The sequence below is a fragment of the Salmo trutta genome, chromosome 19, assembly GCF_901001165.1.
Source record: "Salmo trutta chromosome 19, fSalTru1.1, whole genome shotgun sequence".
Classification (NCBI taxonomy): domain Eukaryota; kingdom Metazoa; phylum Chordata; class Actinopteri; order Salmoniformes; family Salmonidae; genus Salmo; species Salmo trutta.
Genome location: NC_042975.1, coordinates 43,542,905 through 43,565,892, shown reverse-complemented (window position 1 = coordinate 43,565,892; position 22,988 = coordinate 43,542,905). Strand labels below are relative to the sequence as shown.

General features: G+C 42.8%; 1 protein-coding gene across 2 annotated transcripts; it reads left to right on the top strand.

Annotated features, from left to right (window-relative positions):
* Positions 1–521: 521 nt before the first annotated feature.
* Positions 522–22,988, top strand: LOC115154653 (chromosome-associated kinesin KIF4). 2 transcript variants are annotated; one of them, XM_029701103.1, is made up of 30 exons: positions 522–608; positions 1,272–1,395; positions 2,014–2,128; positions 2,259–2,449; positions 2,693–2,791; positions 9,943–10,109; positions 10,333–10,427; positions 10,976–11,095; positions 11,744–11,919; positions 12,030–12,091; positions 14,051–14,183; positions 14,332–14,390; positions 14,491–14,596; positions 15,672–15,794; positions 16,026–16,199; positions 16,365–16,468; positions 16,703–16,847; positions 17,020–17,130; positions 17,249–17,332; positions 17,478–17,591; positions 17,851–18,006; positions 18,172–18,269; positions 18,990–19,119; positions 19,282–19,566; positions 19,779–19,856; positions 21,236–21,334; positions 21,492–21,662; positions 21,778–21,903; positions 22,015–22,134; positions 22,393–22,988. In XM_029701103.1, exons 2-30 carry the CDS (start codon positions 1,273–1,275, stop codon positions 22,555–22,557), a joined length of 3,729 nt encoding a protein of 1,242 aa, XP_029556963.1. In that variant the 5' UTR covers positions 522–608; position 1,272; the 3' UTR covers positions 22,558–22,988. The 2 variants fall into 2 exon arrangements, with proteins under 2 accessions (XP_029556963.1, XP_029556962.1); XM_029701102.1 differs by having other exon boundaries at positions 22,012–22,134.

Genomic DNA, 22,988 nt, shown 5'->3' with positions numbered 1-22,988 from the left:
CCTATGCTATATCCAGAGATGAGCACATTGAGCAGAACCATTGAGCAAATCTCTTCAACCTTTATTTAACGAGGCAAGTCGGTTAAGAACAAATTCTTATTTACAATGATGGCCTACCCCCTGGTCAAACCAACCCCTAACCAGGACGACGCTGGGCCGATTGTGCGCCCTCTTACAGGATATGAAATAAGATATGAATATTTTAATATCTTGACATTACTGCATTATATAGGAAATAAATGCCTGCAATTTTAATTAGATTTCTAGCATATGTAAGACTTTTATTTTGAAACGTGAAACAGGCACATGACAACAGCATTCGCGACGCAAACGCGTGTCAGTGGAGGCGGAGCTGAACATTTGAAAGTGGCGGGCAAGACGAGATCCATGACAAGCGCCGACTGAAGTTCTTCTGAAGAAAGAAAAACGTTCAGTCATCTATATTTATTACGTCAACTGATGCGTGGTTACATGCGGTTCTTATTCTATCCTCTAAAAAAATATATAGTTTTAAGAAACATTTACCAAGCTAGAGGCAAACTCATTTTAGCGAACGTTAGTTAGCTCATTGCAGGGGTGAAGACCAACGTCTTGCCAGCCCAAAAAAGGTAAGTGACCGTCCCTAGATAGGTTACTGAACGTGTTTGGTATGATTAATGATGGTTCAGCTATCGGCAAGATGGCTAGCTAGTTAGGTAACCAACTACAATCAAGCAAGCTAGCTACATGCTAGCTAGAATTCACCGTCCGTACTATCAGCAAAGATGGTGGTGGTTAAATTTAAAGAGTTCACTCACACGCCGTTTACCATTGAACACAAATAGTAAGTTCCGGTCTACTTAACGGGGTGGGTCGGTCTACCAGCGAGGGCGTGTCGCTTCCTGTTTCGTCTGATATCAGCTGTTTTTTAATTAATTACAATGAGGCAAAAGTAGCTTTCAGAAACATTTTTTTCCCGATCTGCACTTTTTCAAGATTTCCTTTTCCTTCAAATGTTTTATTTATTTAACTAGGCAAGTCCGTTAAGAACAAATTCGTATTTACAAGTACGGCCTAGGAACAGTGGGTTGCCTTGTTCAGGGGTAGAAAGAGATTTTTACCTTGTCAGCTAGGGGATTCGATCTAGAAACCTTTTGGTTACTGATCCAACGCTCTAACCACTAGGCTACCTGACGCCCCTAATGACAACATTGCTTTGATATTTGATATTGGGCACACTGTCCGTTACATAATCCTTTTATGCATCTGTCACCTATCACCTGATTTCGCAGCATGACAAAGGAGGATGATAAGTCCATCCCCGTGCGGGTTGCCCTGCGGTGTCGACCTTTGGTTACTAAAGAAATCAACGAGGGTTGCCAGACCTGTCTCACCTTCGTGCCAGGGGATCCACAGGTCAACAATCGATTCTACAAGACATAACACAGCACTTGGCATTGCTTCGTCCCGCAACGAGACATTGTTTACAGATTGTTTGTTGCGGAGCTTCTATAGCCTGGCGTCGTTAATCAACCAAACCTAAACTATTTGGTTTCACCAAAATAATGTTTCCCGTTGAGACATTTCCAACATCTCTAGGGACAATACGATTTGTCTGGTTGATTGTGTCCTTCACTGTCAAATAAGTGTTTAAAACATGTTTTTACCCAGGGTCTTCCATTTTCAGCCTGTAGAAGTAGAGATTATACGCGGTAGTTTACTCTCGCGTGACTACAATGGCAGCCCACAGGTGGAAAATGGAACACCCTGGATAAAAACATGTTTTAAACACTTATTTGATAACAAAAGACACATGCAACCAGAAAATAGTAAGTATTGTTCCTACATATTTTGATATGCTTCTGTTTACAGGAAACGTATTTTGGTGAAACCAACTACTTTAGGTGTGGTTGATCGAGGACGCCAGGTTATGGAAGCTTCTGCAACTAGCCATCTGCAACACTTAGCCTGATGTTTTATGGATTCAATTCCATAAGGGCAATTGTAGTCTATTATAATTCTTTTCTCTTGCAGGTGATTGTTGGCATTGAAAAGGCGTTCACGTACGATTATGTTTTTGATCCTACAACTGAACAAGAGGAAGTCTTCAACAGTGCTGTTTCACCGTTGTTGTGTGGTCTTTTCAAAGGTACAGGGGGGAATTTTTTTTAAACTTTCACACAGGGTTGCCTATAGAACCAATACTGGTTCTATGGGTATGGGCAAAATGGAATGGAATCAATAAGCTGTATGTCTAATGTTTCTACTCTTCTTTTCAGGCTATCATGCTACTGTGCTTGCGTATGGACAGACGGGTTCAGGGAAGACCTTTTCTATGGGAGGAACCTATACGTCGGCCCAAGAGAATGAGCCCACCGTCGGAGTCATCCCCAGGGTGGTCAGAATGATCTTCCAGGAAAGAGAGAAGCATACAGATTGTGAATTCTCTCTGGCAGTGTCTTACCTGGAGGTGTGTGGGAACCTCTGTGCATTATTCATCATGATTGTCACAAGACAATGCATGTTTTTACTGTGATAATGGACAAAACAATCATTGTTACCGGTACATTCCTCTTCTCAGAAACTCAAAACAGGGAATCGTGATGCTTAAAAAGACAGTATTCGGATTATTGAAGAAATACATTTCTTTGTGTCTGGAAGTATCCTCGGCGTGTTTTTCTGTAACGTTTTGTCGTAATTTTATGTGCCATAGATATACAATGAAGACATCCTGGACTTGCTCTGTCCATCGGTATCCAAAGATAAACCATCAAACATCAACATTCGGGAGGACCCCAAGGAAGGCATAAAGGTGTGTGAACTGTCTTTTACAGTTGAAAATGTTGCTAAATAAGTTTGAAACGTGTTAAATGTACTTGTTTTAAAAGGACTGTTTGGGGGAATGTACTAGAGGTCGACCGACTATGATTTTTCAACGCCGATACCGATTATTGGAGGACCAAAAAAAAGCCGATACCGATTATTGGAGGACCAAAAAAAAGCCGATACCGATTAATCGGCCAAATTTTAAAAAAGAAACATAAATTCAATTTTTTTTTTTTATGTAAATTCGTTTTTTTTAACATATTTGTAATAATGACAATTACAACAATACTGAATGGACACTTTTTTAAAATTTTAACTTAATATAATATATAAATAAAAATCTATTTAGTCTCAAATAAATAATGAAACATGTTCAATTTGGTTTAAATAATGCAAAAACAGTGTTGGAGAAGAAAGTAAAAGTGCAATATGTGCCATGTAAAAAAGCTAATGTTTAAGTTCCTTGCTCAGAACATGAGAACATATGAAAGCTGGTGGTTCCTTTTAACATGAGTCTTCAATATTCCCAGTTTAGAAGTTTTAGGTTGTAGGAGTTATAGGACTATTTCTCTCTATACCATTTGTATTTCATATACCTTTGACTATTGGATGTTCTTATAGGCATGATAGTATTGCCAGCCTAATCTCGGGAGTTGATAGGCTTGAAGTCTTAAACGGCGCTGTGCTTCAAGTATTGCTAAGAGCTGCTGGCAAACACAGGAAAGTGCTGTTTGAATGAATGCTTATGAGCCTGCTGCTGCCTACCACCGCTCAGTCACTGCTCTATCAAATCATAGACTTAATTATAATATAATAAACACACAGAAATACGAGCCTTAGGTCATTAATATGGTCGAATCTGGAAACGTATCATTTTGAAAACAAAAAATGTATTCTTTCAGTGAAATACGGAACCGTTCCCTATTTTATTTAACGGCTGGCATACCAAAGTCTAAATATTGCTGTTACATTGCACAACCTTCAATGTTATGTCATCATTATATAAAATTCTGTCAAATTAATTACGATCTTTGTTAGGAAGAAATGGTCCTCGCACAGTTCGCAACGAGCCAGGCAGCCCAAACTGCTTGCACACAATTTCCCTAGTTAAAATAAATTAATGTTAGCAGGCAATATTAACTAAATATGGAGCTTTTAAAAAATATACTTGTGTATTTATTTTAGGAAAGGCATTGATGTTTATAGTTAGGTACCTTGGTGCAACAACAGTGCTTTTTTTGCGAATGCGCTTGTTAAATCTTCACCCGTTTGGCGAAGTAGGCTGTGAATTGATGATAAATTAACAGGCACCGCATTGATTATTTGCAAGGCAGGACAAGCTAGTTAACCTAGTAATATCATCAACCATGTGTAGTTAACTAGTGATTATGTTAAGATTTGATTGTTTTTTATAAGTTTAATGCTAGCTAGCAACTTACCTTGGCTCATTGCTGCACTCGCGTAACAGGTGGTCAGCCTGCCATACAGGCTCCTCGTGGAATGTAGGCCATAATCGTCATCCAAAAATGCAGATTACCGATTGTTATGAAAACTTGAAATCGGCCCTAATCAATCGGTCGACCTCTAGAATGTACAGTACCAGTCAAGTTTGGACACACCTACTTATTCTAGGGTTTTTCTTTATTTTACTATTTTCTACATTGTAGAATAATAGTGACGACATCAAAACTATGAAATAACACATGGATTCATGTAGTAACCAAAAAAGTGTTAACCTCTCTAGGGTATGTAGGACGAAATCGTCCCACCTACTCAACAGCCAGTGGAATCTCGTGGCGCGATATTCAAATATCTTAGAAATGCTATTACTTCAATTTCTCAAACATATGACTATTTTACACCATTTTAAAGACAAGACTCTCGTTAATCTAACCACACTGTCCGATTTCAAAAAGGCTTTACAACGAAAGCAAAACATTAGATTATGTCAGCAGAGTACCCAGCCAGAAATAATCAGACACCCATTTTTCAAGCTAGCATATAATGTCACATAAACCCAAACCACAGCTAAATGCAGCACTAACCTTTGATCTTCATCAGATGACACTCCTAGGACATTATGTTATACAGTACATGCATGTTTTGTTCAATCAAGTTCATATTTATATCAAAAACCAGCTTTTTACATTAGCATGTGACGTTCAGAACTAGCATACCCACCGCAAACTTCCGGTGAATTTACTAAATTGCTCACGATAAACGTTCACAAAAAAGCATAACAATTATTTTAAGAATTATAGATACAGAACTCCTTTATGCAATCGCTATGTCCGATTTTAAAATAGCTTTTCGGCAAAAGCACATTTTGCAATATTCTGAGTAGATAGCTCGCCATCACGGGCTAGCTATTTTGACACCCACCAAGTTTGGCACTCACCAAAGTCAGATTTACTATAAGAAAAATGTTATTACCTTTGCTGTTCTTCGTCAGAATGCACTCCCAGGACTTCTACTTCAATAACAAATGTTGGTTTGGTTCAAAATAATCCATAGTTATGTTCAAATATCCTCTGTTTTGTTCGTGCGTTCAAGACACTATCCGAAGGGTGATGCGAATATCGTGACAAAAAAATTCTAAATATTCCATTACCGTACTTCGAAGCATGTCAACCGCTGTTTAAAATCAATTTTTGTGCAATTTTTCTCGTAAAAAAAAAGCAATAATATTCCGACCGGGAAACCCTGTTTTCGTTCAAAGAAAAACATGGAGTCGTCTCGTGCACGCGCGCCCCAGTCTCATTGTTTTCTGATCGACCACTATCCAAATGCGCTACTGTTTTTCAGCCATGGCCTGCAAAGTCATCATTCAACGTTCTGCCGCCTTCTGACAGCCTATGGGAGCCGTAGGAAGTGTCACGTTACAGCAGAGATCCTCAGTTTTCAATAAAGAGAGTGTAGAAGGCCAAGAAATGGTCAGAGAGGGCACTTCCTGTAAGGAATCTTCTCAGGTTTTTGCCTGCCATATGAGTTCTGTTATACTCACAGACACCATTCAAACAGTTTTAGAAACTTTTGGGTGTTTTCTATCCAAATCAAACAATTATATGCATATTCTAGTTTCTGGGCAGTAGTAATAACCAGATTAAATCGGGTACGTTTTTTTATCCGGCCGTGCAAATACTGCCCCCTACCCTAGAGGTATAACAAATCAAAATATATTTTAGGTTCTTCAAAGTAGCCATCTTTTGCCTTGATAACAGCTTTGCACACTCTTGGCATTCTCTCAACTAGCATCACCTGGAATGCTTTTCCAACAGTCTTGAAGGAGTTCCCACATATGCTGAGCACTTGTCTTGTTGGCTGCTTTTCCTTCACTCTGTGGTCCAACTCATCCCAAACCATTTCAATTGGGTTGAGGTTGGGGGATTGTGCAGGCCAGGTCATCTGATGCAGCTTTCCATCACTCTCCTTGGTAAAAATAGCCTTACACAGCCTGAAGGTGTGTTTTGGGTCATTGTCCTGTTGAAAACCTATGATAGTCCAACTAAGTGAAAACCAGATGGGATTGCGTATCGCTGCAGAATGTTGTGGTAGCCATGCTGGTTAAGTGTGCCTTGAATTCTAAATAAATCACAGACCGTGGCACAAGCAAAGCACCATCACACCACCACCTCCATGCTTCACGGTGGGAACCACACATGCAGAGATCATCCATTCACCTACTCTGCGTCTCACAAAGACACGGCGGTTGAAAACAAAAATCTCAAATTTGGACTCATCAGACCAAAGGACAGATTTCCACCGGTCTAATGTCCATTGCTCGTGTTTCTTGGCCCAAGCAAGTCTCTTCTTCTTATTGGTGTCCTTTAGTAGTGGTTTCTTTGCAGGAATTCGACCATGAATGCCTGATTCACGCAGTCTTCTCTGAACAATTGATGTTGAGATGTGTCTGTTAAACTCTCTGAAGCATTTATTTGGGCTGCAATCTGAGGTGCTGTTAACTCTGAACTTTTCCTCTGCAGCAATGGTAACTCTGGATCTTCCTTTCCTGTAGCGGTCCTCATGAGAGCCAGTTTCATCATAGCTCTTGATGGTTTTTGCGACTACGCTTGAAGAAACTTTCAAAGTTCTTAATTTTACGAATAGACTCACCTTCATGTCCTAGGGATAGGCATCCCGCTAGCGGGACAACTTCTGTTGAAAGTGGAAGGTGCGCAATTCAAATAAATAATCATAGAAATTATGGATATTAAACATTTAGGTACATAAGTGTCTTATATCGGTTGAAAGCTTAAATTCTTGTTAATCTAACTGCACTGTCCGATTTACAGTAGCTATTACAGCGAAAACATGCCATGCGATTGTTTGAATACGGTGCCCCGCATCAAAATATTTTTCCACCGGCACAAGTTTCATAAATTCACAAATAGCGATTAAATATTCACTTACTTTTTTAAAATCTTCCTCTGATTTATCATCCAAAGGGTCCCAGCTATAACATGTAGTGTTGTTTTGTTATGTAAAATCCTTCTTTATATCCCAAAAAGTCTGTTTAGTTGGCGCCATCGATTTGAGTAATCCACTCGTTCTAACATGCAGAGAAAGGAATCTGAAAATATACCCCTAAACTTTGTTTTAACAAGTCAAAATGTTTCTATTTACTCCTCAGATACCCTAAAATTTAATCAAACTATAATATTTAGTACGGAAAGAAATATGTTAAATAGGAAACCGATTTTTAGCAGGTGCGTCCTGTCATCATGGCGCGGGAAAACACAAATTTCCCTTTACTAAAACTGATATTTCTTATTTGTTTTGGAAGTTACAAGCCTGAAAAAGACTGCTGACACCCTGTAGAAGCGATAGGAATTGCATCCAGGGAGCTAATTTTCAATATGACCTTATACTTGCCAAAAAAAAAAAAAAAAATCGGTTTGGGTTTTCTTTGGATTTTCTCCTACCATATCTATTGTGTTATTCTCCTACATTACTTTAACATTTCTACAAACACAGTGTTTTATTTCCAATGGTACCATTTATTTGCATATCTTGGCTTCAGGGCCTGAGCGACAGGCAGTTTACTTTGGGCACGTCATTCAGGCGGAAATTGAGAAAAAAGGGGCCTAGCCCTAAGAAGTTTTAATTAAAGTAATGGACTGTAATTTCTCTTTGTTTATTTGAGCTGTTCTTACCATAATATCGAGTTAGTTTTTTACCAAATATAGCTATCTTCTGTATACCCCCTCCCCCTACCTTGTCACAACTGATTGGCTCAAACGCATTAAGAAGGAAAGAAATTCCACTATTTTACTTTTACTAAGGCACACCTGTTAATTAAAATGCATTCCAGGTGACTACCTCATGAAGCTGGTTGAGAGAATCCCAAAAGTGTGCAAATCTGTCATCAAAGTGTGGCTACTTTGAAGGATCTCAAATATACACTGCTCAAAAAAATAAAGGGAACACTAAAATAACACATCCTAGATCTGAATGAATGAAATGATCTTATTAAATGCTTTTTTCTTTACAAAGTTGAATGTGCTGACAACAAAATCACACACAAATAATCAATGGAAATCCAATTTATCAACCCATGGAGGTCTGGATTTGGAGTCACTCAAAATTAAAGTGGAAAACCACACTACAGGCTGATCCAACTTTGATGTAATGTCCTTAAAACGCTCAGTAGTGTGTGTGTGGCCTCCACGTGCCTGTATGACCTCCCTACAACGCCTGGGCATGCTCCTGATGAGGTGGCGGATGGTCTCCTGAGGGAACTCCTCCCAGACCTGGACTAAAGCATCCGCCAACTCCTGGACAGTCTGTGGTGCAACGTGGCGTTGGTGGATGGAGCGAGACATGATGTCGCAGATGTGCTCAATTGGATTCAGGTCTGGGGAACGGGCAAGCCAGTCCATAGCATCAATGCCTTCCTCTTGCAGGAACTGCTGACGCACTCCAGCCACATGAGGTCTAGCATTGTCTTGCATTAGGAGGAACCCAGGGCCAACCGCACCAGCATATGGTCTCACAAGGGGTCTGAGGATCTCATCTCGGTACCTAATGGCAGTCAGGCTACCTCTGGCGAGCACATGGAGGGCTGTGCGGCCCCCCAAAGAAATGCCACCCCACACCATGACTGACCCACCGCCAAACCGGTCATGCTGGAGGATGTTGCAGGCAGCAGAACGTTCTCCACGGCGTCTCCAGACTGTCACGTCTGTCACGTGCTCAGTGTGATCCTGCTTTCATCTGTGAAGAGCACAGGGTGCCAGTGGCGAATTTGCCAATCTTGGTGTTCTCTGGCAAATGCCAAACGTTCTGCACGGTGTTGGGCTGTAAGCACAAACCCCACCTGTGGACGTCGGGCCCTCATACCACCCTCATGGAGTCTGTTTCTGACCGTTTGAGCAGACACATGCACATTTGTGGCCTGCTGGAGGTCATTTTGCAGGGCACTGGCAGTGCTCTTTTTGCTCCTCCTTGCTCAAAGGCAGAGGTAGCGGTCCTGCTGCTGGGTTGTTGCCCTCCTACGGCCTCCTCCACGTCTCCTGATGTACTGGCCAGTCTCCTGGTAGCGCCTCCATGCTCTGGACACTACGCTGACAGACACAGCAAACCTTCTTGCCACAGCTCGCATTGATGTGCCATCCTGGATGAGCTGCACTACCTGAGCCACTTGTGTGGGTTGTAGACTCCGTCTCATGCTACCACTAGAGTGAAAGCACCGCCAGCATTCAAAAGTGACCAAAACATCAGCCAGGAAGCATAGGAACTGAGAAGTGGTCTGTGGTCCCCACCTGCAGAACCACTCCTTTATTGGGGGTTTCTTGCTAATTGCCTATAATTTCCACCTGTTGTCTATTCCATTTGCACAACAGCATGTGAAATGTATTGTCAATCAGTGTTGCTTCCTAAGTGGACAGTTTGATTTCACAGAAGTGTGATTGACTTGGCGTTACATTGTGTTGTTTAAGTGTTCCCTTTATTTTTTGGAGCAGTATATTATGATTTAACACTTTTGCTTACAACATGATCACATATGTGTTATAATCTTAGTTTTTGATGTCTTTTATTTTGCAATGTAGAAAATAGTAAAAATAAAAATCCTTGAATGAGTAGGTGTGTTCTATCTTTTGGCTGTACTGTATGTTTAACCCATTCTCCCTATCTTAGATCGTGGGCCTGACTGAGAGGGAGGTGTTCTCTGCCAATGAGATGGTGGGCTGCTTGGAGCTGGGGAACTCAGCACGTACTGTGGGCTCCACTGCCATGAATGCTGCCTCGTCTCGCTCCCATGCCATCTTCACCATCACCCTGGAGCAGCGCAGAGGGGCAGACAGGTCAGTCTTCTCTCTAGCTTTCTCTCATAGATCTGTCTCACTTTCTAATTTTCATCCCAAGGAAACGTTGCAGTTCATGAATGTATCCGACACGCAAAGCACTGCATAAACATTATTCATATGCAAATCTCTGATATAGTTAATTAAACAAATTTGTTTTAAGTGTGTTGTAAGTTGATTTGTCCTCATTTCTTCCGTTCTGTTTCTAAATGTGTGTCTGTAGATCTGACAATGTGGTGTCAAAGCTACACCTGGTGGATCTGGCCGGCTCTGAGAGACAAAAGAAAACCAAAGCTGAGGGCGATCGTCTGAAGGAAGGTGAGTCAACTACCAGAAGCTAACACTTTGGAAAACAGCAGTAAGCTGTGTGCTTTGAAGCCAATTATTGCTTGATTGGAAAATGTGATCGGAGGCTTCATATGGAGGGTATGACGCAATTGCAGAGCCTCCAGAGGCATGCAGAGACCAAATCAAGCTCTGTACTGCATCGCCGTGGGCCCCAAATTTTGTAACAATGTGGATGGCTCAGTATAGCTCCACATTGACATGATTGGTTGACAGTAGGTGGGGGGTGGTACATCCTGTATAAACACAAACTCACTTCCTTGACAACTTCCTTCATTATCTCTGCTCCGCTAAGCCCAAGATGTATGAAAGCCCTAACGTCTGCAGAGGCTGCATCACAGTAAATGCTGTACGGCCATTTCAGACGTCGGATTGACCATGCTTTGCCTTTTTAGTATTGTTACGGCCCATTATTAGCACAACCTACGTGTTTTAAATGACAGTCCTAGTTCTAATTCATTGTGTGGTTAGTTCGGTATCAGAACCTTATTGACTCTCTGCTGTCTTCCTGTCTGCTCCAGGCATCAGCATCAACCGAGGCCTGCTCTCCCTGGGGAATGTGATCAGCGCCCTGGGTGACGAGAACAAGAAAGGCACCTTTGTCCCCTACAGAGACTCCAAACTAACCCGCCTGCTGCAGGGTGAGAGCTCGATGGGATGGATGGGTTCAGGGGGATGTGGTTGTTGAGCAGTCTAAATCCTGGCATTGCCGCCCATGTATGTTCTTTCTGGGTCTAGTGGTATCAATTCAGGATTTGCTTTTAAGCACAATGAACATAATAAAGATGTGTTACAAGGCCTTGTGGTAGTCGGATGACTGAGAACAGTGGAGATGCATACGTTGTATACCCTAAGGTAGAGGTAGGCAGCTAGATTCAGCCACAGGCTGATTTTTGTTGGGGCGGAACATAATTTGTACAATGCAAATTGACCCAAAAAGGGATTGTGTTTTCTTATACAATCATTTTATACCTTGATTACATTGAGACACGATCACATGTTTTTTTGTTGTTGTGTGGGAACACTTGGGAACAGATTTTCTAAATTAAACAAATTTTAGCTGAATTCCTGGTGATTTTAGTCTTTAAAAAAAATATATTATACCCAAAACTAAAACTCACTCGCTGGACGCCTGTTGCCGACTCCTGTTGCCGACTCCTGCCCTAAGGCATTCAACACAAAGACGTATTCATTAAAAACCTGAATGTTTCTTAGATTTAGAGACTGAATAGCTGTACTCCATGTTTAAAAGTGGGCATTAAAGAATCAATTCCTGCTTTCTCCAACAGATTCTTTGGGAGGTAACAGCCACACCTTAATGATAGCGTGTGTCAGCCCTGCAGACTCCAACATTGAGGAGACCATCAACACGTTGCGTTACGCTGACAGAGCTCGCAAGATAAAAAACAAGCCTGTGGTCAACGTGGACCCTCGAGCTGCTGAAATGAAACGTCTGAAGCAGCAGGTAGGTAGTGATCACTGACCACCGTACTAAGTGACCCTACAATTCGACCCTACATTTACATGATTCAAGTGTCCATTGTTCTGATGGAATATTTCCTCTTTTGGACACAGGTCCAGGAGCTACAGGTGATGCTTCTGCATGCACGTGGGGGTGTGGCACCAGTGCTTTCTGGGTAATTACTACTAAATCATTTCCCCAACTGACATACAGTTGAAGTCGGAAGTTTACATACACTTAGGTTGGAGTCATTAAAACTCGTTTTTAACCACTGCACAAATGTATTGTTAACAAACTATAGTTTTGGTAAGTCGGTTAGGACATCTACTTTCTGCATGACACAAGTCATTTTTCCAACAATTGTTTACAGACAGATTATTTCACTTATAAGTCACTGTATCACAATTCCAGTGGGTCAGAAGTTTACATACACTAAATTGACTGCCTTTAAACAGCTTGGAAAATTCCAGAAAATTATGTCATGGCTTTAGAAGCTTCTGATAAGCTAATTGACATAATTTGAGTCAATTGGAGGTGTACCTGTGGATGTATTTCAAGGCCTAACTTCAAACTCAGTGCCTCTTTGCTTGACATCATGGGAAAATCTAAAGAAATCAATAAAGACCTCAGAAAAAAGATTGTAGACCTCCACAAGTCTGATTCATCCTTGGGAGCAATTTCCAAACGCCTGAAGGTACCACGTTCATCTCTACAAACAATAGTATGCAAGTATAAACACCATGGGACCACGCAGCCGTCATACCGCTCAGAAAGGAGATGCGTTCTGTCTCTTAGAGATGAACGTACTTTGGTGCGAAAAGTGCAAATCAATCCCAGAACAACAGCCAAGGACCTTGTGAAGATACTGGAGGCAACAGGTACAAAAGTATCTATATCCACAGTAAAACGAGTCCTATATCGACATAACCTGAAAGGCCGCTCAGCAAGAAAGAAGCCACTGCTCCAAAACCGCCATAAAAAAGCCAGACTATGGTTTGCAACTGCACATGGGGACAAAGATTGTACTTTTTGGAGAAATGTCCTCTGGTGTCATGAAACACAAATAGAACTGTTTGGCCATAATGACCATCGTTATGTTAGGAGGAAAAAGGGGGAGGCTTGCAAGCCGAAGAACACCATCCCAACCGTGGAGCACGGGTGTGGCAGCATCATGTTGTGGGGGTGCTTTGCTGCAGGAGGGACTGGTGCACTTCACAAAATAGATGGAATCATGAGGGAGAATAATGTGAATATATTGAAGCAACATCTCAAGACATCCGTCAGGAAGTTAAAGCTTGGTCGCAAATGGGTCTTCCAAATGGACAATGACCCCAAGCATACTTCCAAAGTTGTGGCAAAATGGCTTAAGGACAACAAAGTCAAGGTATTGGAGTGGCCATCACAAAGCCCTGATCTCAATCCTATAGAAAATGTGTAGGCAAAACTGAAAAAGTGTGCGAGCAAGGAGGCTGACAAACCTGACTCAGTTACACCAGCTCTGTCTGGAGGAATGGGCCAACATTCACCCAACTTATTGTGGGACGCTTGTGGAAGGCTACCCGAACCGTTTGACCCAAGTTAAACAATTTAAAGGCAATACACTCAATTAGTATTTGGTAGCATGTGAAACTTTGACCCACTGGGAATGTGATGAAATAAATAAAAGCGGAAATAAATCCATTGTATCTTCTATTATTCTGACATTTCACATTCTTAATAAAGTGGGAATCCTAACTGACCTAAGACAGGGAATTTTTACTAGGATTAAATGTAAGGAATTGGGAAACTGAGTTTAAATGTATTTGGCTAAGGTGTATGTAAACTTCCGACTTCAACTGTATGTCCTCAGTTCTCTGTCCATCTATTCAGCCAAAGAGTCTTTAAACCTTTGAATGGCAAAATGAACATCCAATGGTCCTTGCTATCTGGGATCCTTGGGACATATTACTCCATTTGATAGTGCATTTTAAAATGGTATGGTTAGGTTTAGGGTAAGGATGTATCAAGGGTCTTAGATAGCACTAACCGAACTTCGATTCTGGGAGCTTAAAAAAGGTAATTTCCTTGTTAAAGAAATATAAAAATACTACCAAAAAGTATCTCACCCACTCCTTCCATCCCTTCTCTGAAAAAGGACTGAGCCAGCAGAGAACGTGTCCAAGATCCTGGAGAGGACCCGTGCCCTGCAGGTTGAGAACAACAAACTGAGCCGTGCGCTGAGTGAGGCAGCAGGCCAGACTGCCCTGATGTTTGAGAGGATCATCATGGTAAGGACCTGCACTGGTCTTGGACTAGGTCTGTCTTGTCACAGGCCATACCAACATCACACAGCAACGCTGACTGACTGTTTAGAATATTTGGAGATATTACCATGATCGTCACATGTGCCATACTTTTTTGTCACTCCACACACAGACAGAGCAAGCAAATGAAAAACTGCAAAGCAAACTGCAAGAGTTGAAACGGCATGCAGCGTAAGTCTGAACTCTTATGTGTTACGCCCATTGTCTTCATTGTCCTTATAAGTCATTGGCACCAGAATTCTCTGTTAAAAACTTAATGCTTTTCTTTTAGGTGTAAAGTGGACCTGCAGAGGGTGATGGAGACTCTGGAGGACCAGGAGCTGAAGGAGAATGTGGAAGTGATCCAGAATCTGCAGCACGTCATCCTGCAGCTCCAGGTACTGCCAGACGAGGGAGCTCTAATAAACCACAAGGCTGGATCTACTGCTGCATGACTGACTGCATTCAGTCCCTTTTATATGTTTAGCGAGCAAAGCACATCAAACAATTGTCTGCATTCCATTGTAGCTAAGCTGTTGCTGTTCAATGCCATTACTTTATACGCTATGAAATTGACGCAGAATTTTCCAGGAAGTGGCCTGGTAGATTTGTTTTTATTTTGTAGGCTTTTTGAATGGTCTTCAATAGGCAAAAATGTTGCGCAATGGTCTTCAGCGCAAAAATGTCATAAAAGGCATCTGGCAGAAGTAAATTCCCCACAAACACTAATATTGTTTTACATTTCACAAATGTTTTGACTTAAACATCAAGCTCATTCCAAATATCAGGAGACTGACCCCAAAAGTATGACATAGGGTAATGCCACTTTCACAGCGTACTGATCATGCTAATCATAAAGATAATGGACACTTGATTTAATTTCACTTTAATTACACACATTGCATGATCTAGCTAGCTATTTGTGTAGGTAGCTATCAAGTAAACACAATGAGTAAACATTGGGTCTTCTCTAATAAAGTAAAGAAGATGATCAATATACCCGCTGCATTTTGGGCCACTCCTTACGACGCCCGTGACAATATAATGCAAATCCCCCAAAAATCCATTTTAATTCCAGGTTGTAAGAAAACAAAAAAGGAAAAATGCCAAGGTGGTGAATACTTTCGCAAGGCACTGTATATAGCTTCATTCTTCTGTATTTTATTCCTCTTGTGTTACTATTTTTCTCTTTATTATTTTTTATCTCTGCATCACTGGGAAGGGCGCGTAAGCAAGCATTTAACAGTCAAGTCTACACCCCTTGAATTCGGCATATGTGACAAATAAAAATGTTATTTGATTTGAAAACCTAACCCCGGGACAGTTTTATTTTTCAGGGTGATAATTACACAAACTTCAATGGCAAAGACACACCAGCTGGATATTTTAGTTCCCTACACCATATTTCAGTCCATTAATAAGAAGCTGCTTTGTATCGTGTCTGGGTAATAATGTCTGCTCTTGTTCCTCCAGGATGAGAGTGCTGGCCTTGCTGCCACCATTGAGGCGTTGGCTGCAGACTGTGGGGCTGAAGGAGATGACAGCCCTCATGTGTCTGGCAGCTGCAACGAAATCCCAACTGATGGTTCACTTTCTGTAAGTCTCTGGTCGTCTAATGCAGAACCCTGTCTGTGCTACAGATGCGCTTCTGCAAGGCTGCTGTTTCCTGAAGACACCCAGATGTGTTTTTGGGGTCATTGCATCTTCACTGAGTCTTTTGTATTGTTGTACATGGGGTTTGTAGGTTTTGTACAATGGGTATGTTGTATGAAACAAATGTGTTTTGTTATCATACAAGCATACATCCTCTTCCCCCACCCTACACAGGCTGCTGCTGACAAAGACTCTACAGAGGGCTTCACTACCCAGCATGCCTTGCGCCAGGCCCAAATGTCCAAGGAGCTGATTGAGCTCAACAACATTCTGGCTCTAAAGGAGGAGTTTGTCCGGAAGATGTGCCAGAACGACAGCCACCTGGAGCCTATGCAGACTGAACACCAGGTATGACTGGAGAGAAAATATGGGTTGGCTGTAATGGAGGTTGAGAGGGCTGCAACAGGGGAGGCAGCACCAGCACAGCACTTTGATTCTTATCCACTTGGGACGTTTTTGACTGTCTGCTTCAAACTGAACTGATGGAGCTCCTCATTAACTGTTCCCCTTCAGGATAACATCAAGAGTCTGCAGACATCAGTGGGCTCTCTGCAGAAGGAGAAGGAGGATCTCATCCTGGTTCTCCACTCTGCCAAGAAGGACGTTAATCAGGCTAAGTAAGGCAGCTGGCCTCATTGGTGGGGTTCAAACGATGATATTACAGCATCTTTATGTTCAGGCTGTGTATTGAATTGATATGATAGTTATCTGTTGTGAGTCTCTTTCATAAGAGCCATGAGCTTGGTGTGTAATCACAACTGTATGTTTAGTATAAACATTCCTCTGCATTTACAATGGAGTCATCAGTAATTTCCCTGTCTCTATTCTGTCCCTCTCCATCTGTCCACCAGGCTGAGCGAGCAGCGTAGGAAGCGTCTGCAGGAGCTGGAGGGTCAGATCACAGACATGAAGAAGAAGCTCCAGGAGCAGTCCAAGCTCCTCAAGCTCAAAGAGTCCTCTGTCCGCAGTGTGGCCAAGCTCAACCATGAGATCCAGGTATGACCGGGTGCTTGCCAGTGGCTGACCTAAGCAGCAGGATTTCAGGACAATAAGAGGTTTCCAGTCGACAGTCATCGCAATCTAAAAAAGTTGAATTCGGGCCTTGCGATGGCAATCCAAGACGGGGTTGTTGATGGTGTCCCTGTTTGTCTGCTCTCTTTCCCTGTAGGCTATGAAGAGTCAGCGTGTACAGCTGATGAGGCAGATGAAGGAGGACTCTGAGAAGTTCAGAGTGTGGAAGAATAAGAAGGACAAGGAGGTGCTTCAGCTCAAGGAAAAGGTGTGTGTGTGTGTGTGTGTCCATAAGACACACTGTTCACCATATTAATTTCCATGTGGTTAAGATTGATTGATTGTTGTTTAAAAAAATAAAATAAAAAAATTCTCACCTCTCTCAGGACCGTAAACGTCAGTTTCAGATGGTGAAGCTTGAGAGTGACTTCCAGAAGCAGGCTAATGTCCTGCGCCGTAAAACTGAGGAGGTGAGGCCTGGGTCTTGTGCGCCGTGCTTCTGTTTTCATCTGCCGACCTAATCGACCAGGAAAAAGTGTTTTGTGTCAATTCTTCAATGGTTGTTAGCTGGAAGTGAGGAGAGATATTTCAAATTCTACGGGTGTTCACCTTCAGGCTGCAGCAGCTAATAAGCGTCTGAAGGATGCCCTGCAGAAGAGGAGTGAGGTGGCCGAGAAACGAAAGGACGTCCATTACAGAGGGCTGGAGGGAGCAGCCGGGAGAGTGAAGGTCTGGTCACCTTTGTTTGATTCTGTATGCGTCGGTGTACTCCGAGTTCTTTGATAAACTGTTTTGAGTGTGAGGGGTCCTGGTTTGCAAGAAAGGAAACGATTACCATAATGTGTTAAATGAATCTGCGTTGTGTGGTCTGAGTGGTTGTGTGGTTTCAATGAGTGTTGTCGCTGTGTATGCATGTATCAATGACCGAGTGAGTAATGTATGCTGTGACCTGAATCTGACGTACGTGTGTGTGTGTGTGTGAGAGCAGACCTGGCTCCTGAACGAAGTGGAGGTGCTGGTGAGCACAGGGGAGGCGCGGCGCCACCTGCAGGACCTGCTGGAGGACAGGAAGATCCTGGCAGAGGAGATCTCCCAGCTCAAACAGCAGATGGAGGCCGGGGAGCGGCCCGCTGCCAAAGTCAGGGTGAGTGAAGTTGCTCTCCTAAAGAGATCAATGAGAATCTGAGCTTTTACTAAATGAGGATTCAGTGGAATTTCCACCGCTAGGCTACATGAGGAAATTATGCCTCTGTTTCTCTACAGAAGTTAAACTGTTGTTATTGTGTTCTCTCTCCCGACACTTTCACAGCGTCGTACCCTCATCATCTCCGAGCTGGAGAGTCAGGGAGAGCTGGAGGCATCTCTCAGTAAACAGGTGGACAACCTGGAGACGGAGATAAACCTCAGGTGAGTCTGACTAGTACAGACCTTAACCATCACCTCCCACAGCTGAGGGATTCCTTCAGTTCCACTCATTGACCTCCCCTTACTGCTAATGCATTTGTGTTTTTCATACAAAAGGGTACCCAGATCATTTGTCTTTTAGTTGCAATGCTAAGCATTGTTGCACTGTCATTGGGTATTCCTGACCCTTTTCTCCTTTGCTTGCCAGGAGAAATGTTGTCATAGTAAGGCATTGCTCCAAAGCTTTTCACACCTTCCAAAGCCTACGCCTTCCCATCTGTTCATTGTTAGTTCCTGTTGATAGGATATTGTGACTGCTGCCAGAAGCAAGTCCTTAAGAACTCGGTTCTTTTAATGAGGACAGAAGAGTAATGATATGTGATTGGCATAAAATGTGATCAAGTATTTACATTTGGTCAAGTGAATCACATCCATGTGCATTTATAGACACACATTCACATCAATCAAATGTATTTATAAAGCCCTTTTTACATCCGCTGATGTCACAAAGTGCTGTACAGAAACCCAGCCTAAAACCCCAAACAGCAATCAATGCAGATGTAGAAGCACGGTGGCTAGGAAAAACTCCCTAGAAAGGCAGGAACCTAGGAAGAAACCTAGAGAGGAACCAGGCTCTGAGGAGCTGCCAGTCCTCTTCTGGCTGTGCCGGGTGGAGATTATAACAGTACATGGCCACGTGCTGTTCCATGGATTTCCTCCTAGGAGTGCCCAGATAGCTGACCTACAACAGAAGGTTTTGGACGCAGACAATGAGGGGCGGTTGAAGCAACGCTGGGACAACATCACTACTATAGTGGAGGCCAAGTGTGCCCTCAAGGTCCTCATGTCAGAGGTGAGACACATTCGCATATCGTTGAACTGCATGCTTTTTAGTCTCACAAAGCAAATTGGAAATGTCTCGAAAAGCATGTTATTCTCTGCCTATTAGCCTACCTTGTAAGCTAATGTTTACTGACAAAATGCATGACCACCAAAAATGTTACCGGCTCCACAGTTGGTGTCTGCCAAAACGGCCAGTTCTAAGCTGGAGAGTGACCTGAAGCAGGAGAAGGGCAACATGCTGGACCTGCAGAAGACTATGTGTGATGAGAGGAAGCTGATGTCCACCATGGACATGGAGAACCAGCACCACCTGGTGGAGCTGGAGCAGATGCACCAGGAGAAGGTTCTGTACCTCCTGGGCCAGCTGCAGAGCAAAGAGAGACAGTCTGTGGAGAAAAAGCAGGAGGAGGAGACTTCCAAACGGGAGAGGGAGCTTCTGCAGCGTCTCAAGTTCCAGGTCTGTCACACTGTCCTCTCAGCTACTGTGCGCACTAACATGTTATAGGAATGGTCATACAGTCAGTAAGGTCACATGTACTTGTTTCTACTAGTAATCCTCATTGTCCATGTAGGTTGACTGCACTCAAAGTTCAGCTCAGAGTGTTCAGGTTGAAGCCAAAACTGCATAAAGGTTCTAACCCCCTCCAAATATAATGTCCGTCTCTACAGGAGGATGAGATTGAAAAGATGCAGAAATTAAATGAGCAAAACCAGAGGCTGTTGGATGACAATGAACAATACAAACAGGTAAATACACAGCTGGGCATATACAAGGACAATATAACACTCAAAGCTATATACAAGAACAATGGTCTATAGTTCAAATCAAAATCAAATGTATTTATATAGCCCTTCGTACATCAGCTGATATCTCAAAGTGCTGTACAGAAACCCAGCCTAAAACCCCAAACAGCAAGCAATGCATGTGAAAGGAGCACGGTGGCTAGGAAAAACTCCCTAGGAAAAACTCCCTAGAAAGGCCAAAAACCTAGGAAGAAACCTAGAGAGGAACCAGGCTATGAGGGGTGGCCAGTCCTCTTCTGGCTGTGCCGGGTGGATATTATAACAGAACATGGTCAAGATGTTAAAATGTTCATAAATGACCAGCATGGTCAAATAATAATAATCATAGTAGTTGTCGAGGGTGCAGCAAGCACGTCCGGTGAACAGGTCAGGGTTCCTATAGCCGCAGGCAGAACAGTTGAAACTGGAGCAGCAGCGTGGACTGGGGACAGCAAGGAGTCATCATGCCAGGTAGTCCTGAGGCATGGTCCTAGGGCTCAGGTCCTCCGAGAGAAAGAGAGAGAGCATATTTCAATTCACACAGGACACCGGATAAGACAAGAGAAATACTCCAGATGTAACAGACTGACCCTAGCCCCCCGACACAAACTACTGCAGCATAAATACTGAAGGCTGAGACAGGAGGGATCAGAAGACACTGTGGCCCCATCCGATGGGCCAAACAGGCAGGATATAACCCCACCCACTTTGCCAAAGCACAGCCCCCACACCACTAGAGGGATGTCTCCAACCACCAACTTACCGTCCTAAGACAAGGCCGAGTATAGCCCACAAAGATCTCCGCCACGGCACAACCCAAGGGGGGGCGCCAACCCAGACAGGAAGACCACGTCAGTGACTCAACCCACTCAAGTGACGCACCCCTCCCATGGACGGCATGGAAGAACACCAGTAAGCCAGTGACTCAGCCCCTGTAATAGGGTTAGAGGCAGAGAATCCCAGTGGAGAGAGGGGAACCGGCAAGGCAGAGACAGCAAGGGCAGTTCGTTGCTCCAGCCGTTCCGTTCACCTTCACATCCCTGGGCCAGACTACACTTAATCATAGGACCTACTGAAGAGATGAGTCTTCAATAAAGACTTAAAGGTTGAGAACGAGTCTGCGTCTCTCACATGGGTAGGCAGACCATTCCATAAAAATTGAGCTCTATAGGAGAAAGCCCTTTCTCCAGCTGTTTGCTTAGAAATAGTTGTTATTATTATGATTTGTAAATGGCTTTTCTCACACCCATTGCTCTAAAAGCACAGGTTATTACATTTTGAAACATTAAGGTCTACTATTTGTTGAAACTGTCCATATCAAGCAACGTTTGTTCTGTTCTCAGAAACTAACACTGCTCCAGTTGGCCAGTGGGAAACAGATGAACGTCCTACCAGCATCCACTCAGTCCCCAGACGACTCCTTTGAGTACATCCCGCCAAAGGTAAGCCACTGACATCCTTCCTTACCACTGTTTAATTCCATATGCAAATGTTAGAGGAAAGATTACCCCTATATGAGTCTAGGGGAAGCGGACCCTGGCCTAGGCCAGTGCTGGGAGGTTGCACCATCTCACTGGTGGTGTTCTTTACCTCCTCCAGCCTAAAGGTCACCGTTTCACTGCAGCCAAGGCTCCCCTGAATATGGCCATCGACATTGAGGAGCTGGAGTCTGTCTCCGAGTCAGAGGAGGAGGATGAGTGGTGCCCTGAGAAGAATGAGAGAGGCCGTAACAGAAATAACTCCAACGTCAAGAAACCCAGGGCAACAGGGGTGAGAACTTAGTCTATATTAAATAATTTTGTGAGATGGGCAACACTCATTTTAGAGATGGTCAGATCACGATTATCATGCATTTGCAGTGTTAAAAGTTTGCGTATTTGTTAAGTGTGCCTGTAAGGGTCGCTGTGGCAACAAGCTGTGCCGGTGCCGTAAGGGAAAGATGACCTGTGGGGAGAACTGCCAATGTGACCATGAGAAGTGTCGTAACATCGGCAACCCGAGGTCCAGTACAGTAAGTTGAAAAATACTCTGTTGTATTCTACATAAGCTCCCAACATCCAATAGAATGTTTCATTGTTTGTGCATATTTTTCAGAATCATTTCCCTCTCTTCCTAAAAGCAGGACTCTAGCGAAGTCACAGATGATGGGTCCAAAGATTCAGTTTCTATTCTTCAAGACCCTACAGCCATTAGCTCTGGGGATACCACATTCTTTAAACCACCCTGTGCCACTCCCACCAAGGTAGGCTTCTCTATACCATCAACAATGGGCTCAATGGTTGTAACATCATACCCTTAACAGGCTCATCACACTCTCTTCCAGAAGGGTACTGTTTAAGCGTCAAGGTGCCTTGGGTAGTGTTATGGTTGAGTTGGTAATGAATCTGGTGTGGTGATATTATTTTACACTGAGCTGCACCTAAAGTGGGTATTGGGTATTTCAGATCATGTCCTTATTTAGAGTGCTGAAAATAGATTTTTCCTTGCTTTATTCTTATAGCTTGTGAGGAAGACTTCTGTCTCTGCTGAGGAGGAGGAGGAGGAAGAAGATGATGAAGATGAAGAGAGGAGCACAGCCAGCTTCTTGAAGAAGAAGAAACGAGCCCTTACTAGCTTCCAGAACAGCTTTTTCTCTGGATGTACGCCCATCAGGGAAGAGTCTTGAGGTGGGCAAAGGAAGCTAGTATAGACAAATCATGCAAGAACTTAGCCCCTGCGAAAGGATAGTCCTTTCATCTGTTTTTGTCAGTGTTTTGTTATTCTTTTTTTTTTCAATGTCTTAAATGTCCACTCCTACATTCCTTGTAATAAAGTGTAGCAATTGATTCTAAATTCGACATCACTCTTTTATCTGTTTGAATCTGAGGGCACTGGAAAATTCACTTACTCTGAACTGACTTAAATGTCTTAATTATGAGGGCTGAAATGCACTAACAAGCTGATTTAATTCGATGTTGATCATACAAGGGAATTATTTTGTCACTTGAAATTTAAATGTTTAATAGGTTGTATGTAATGGATTTTCTATCAATAGGAATTCATCATTTTTTAATACTATTTTTTTATTGTTATCCATAATAAATGAATAATTCATGA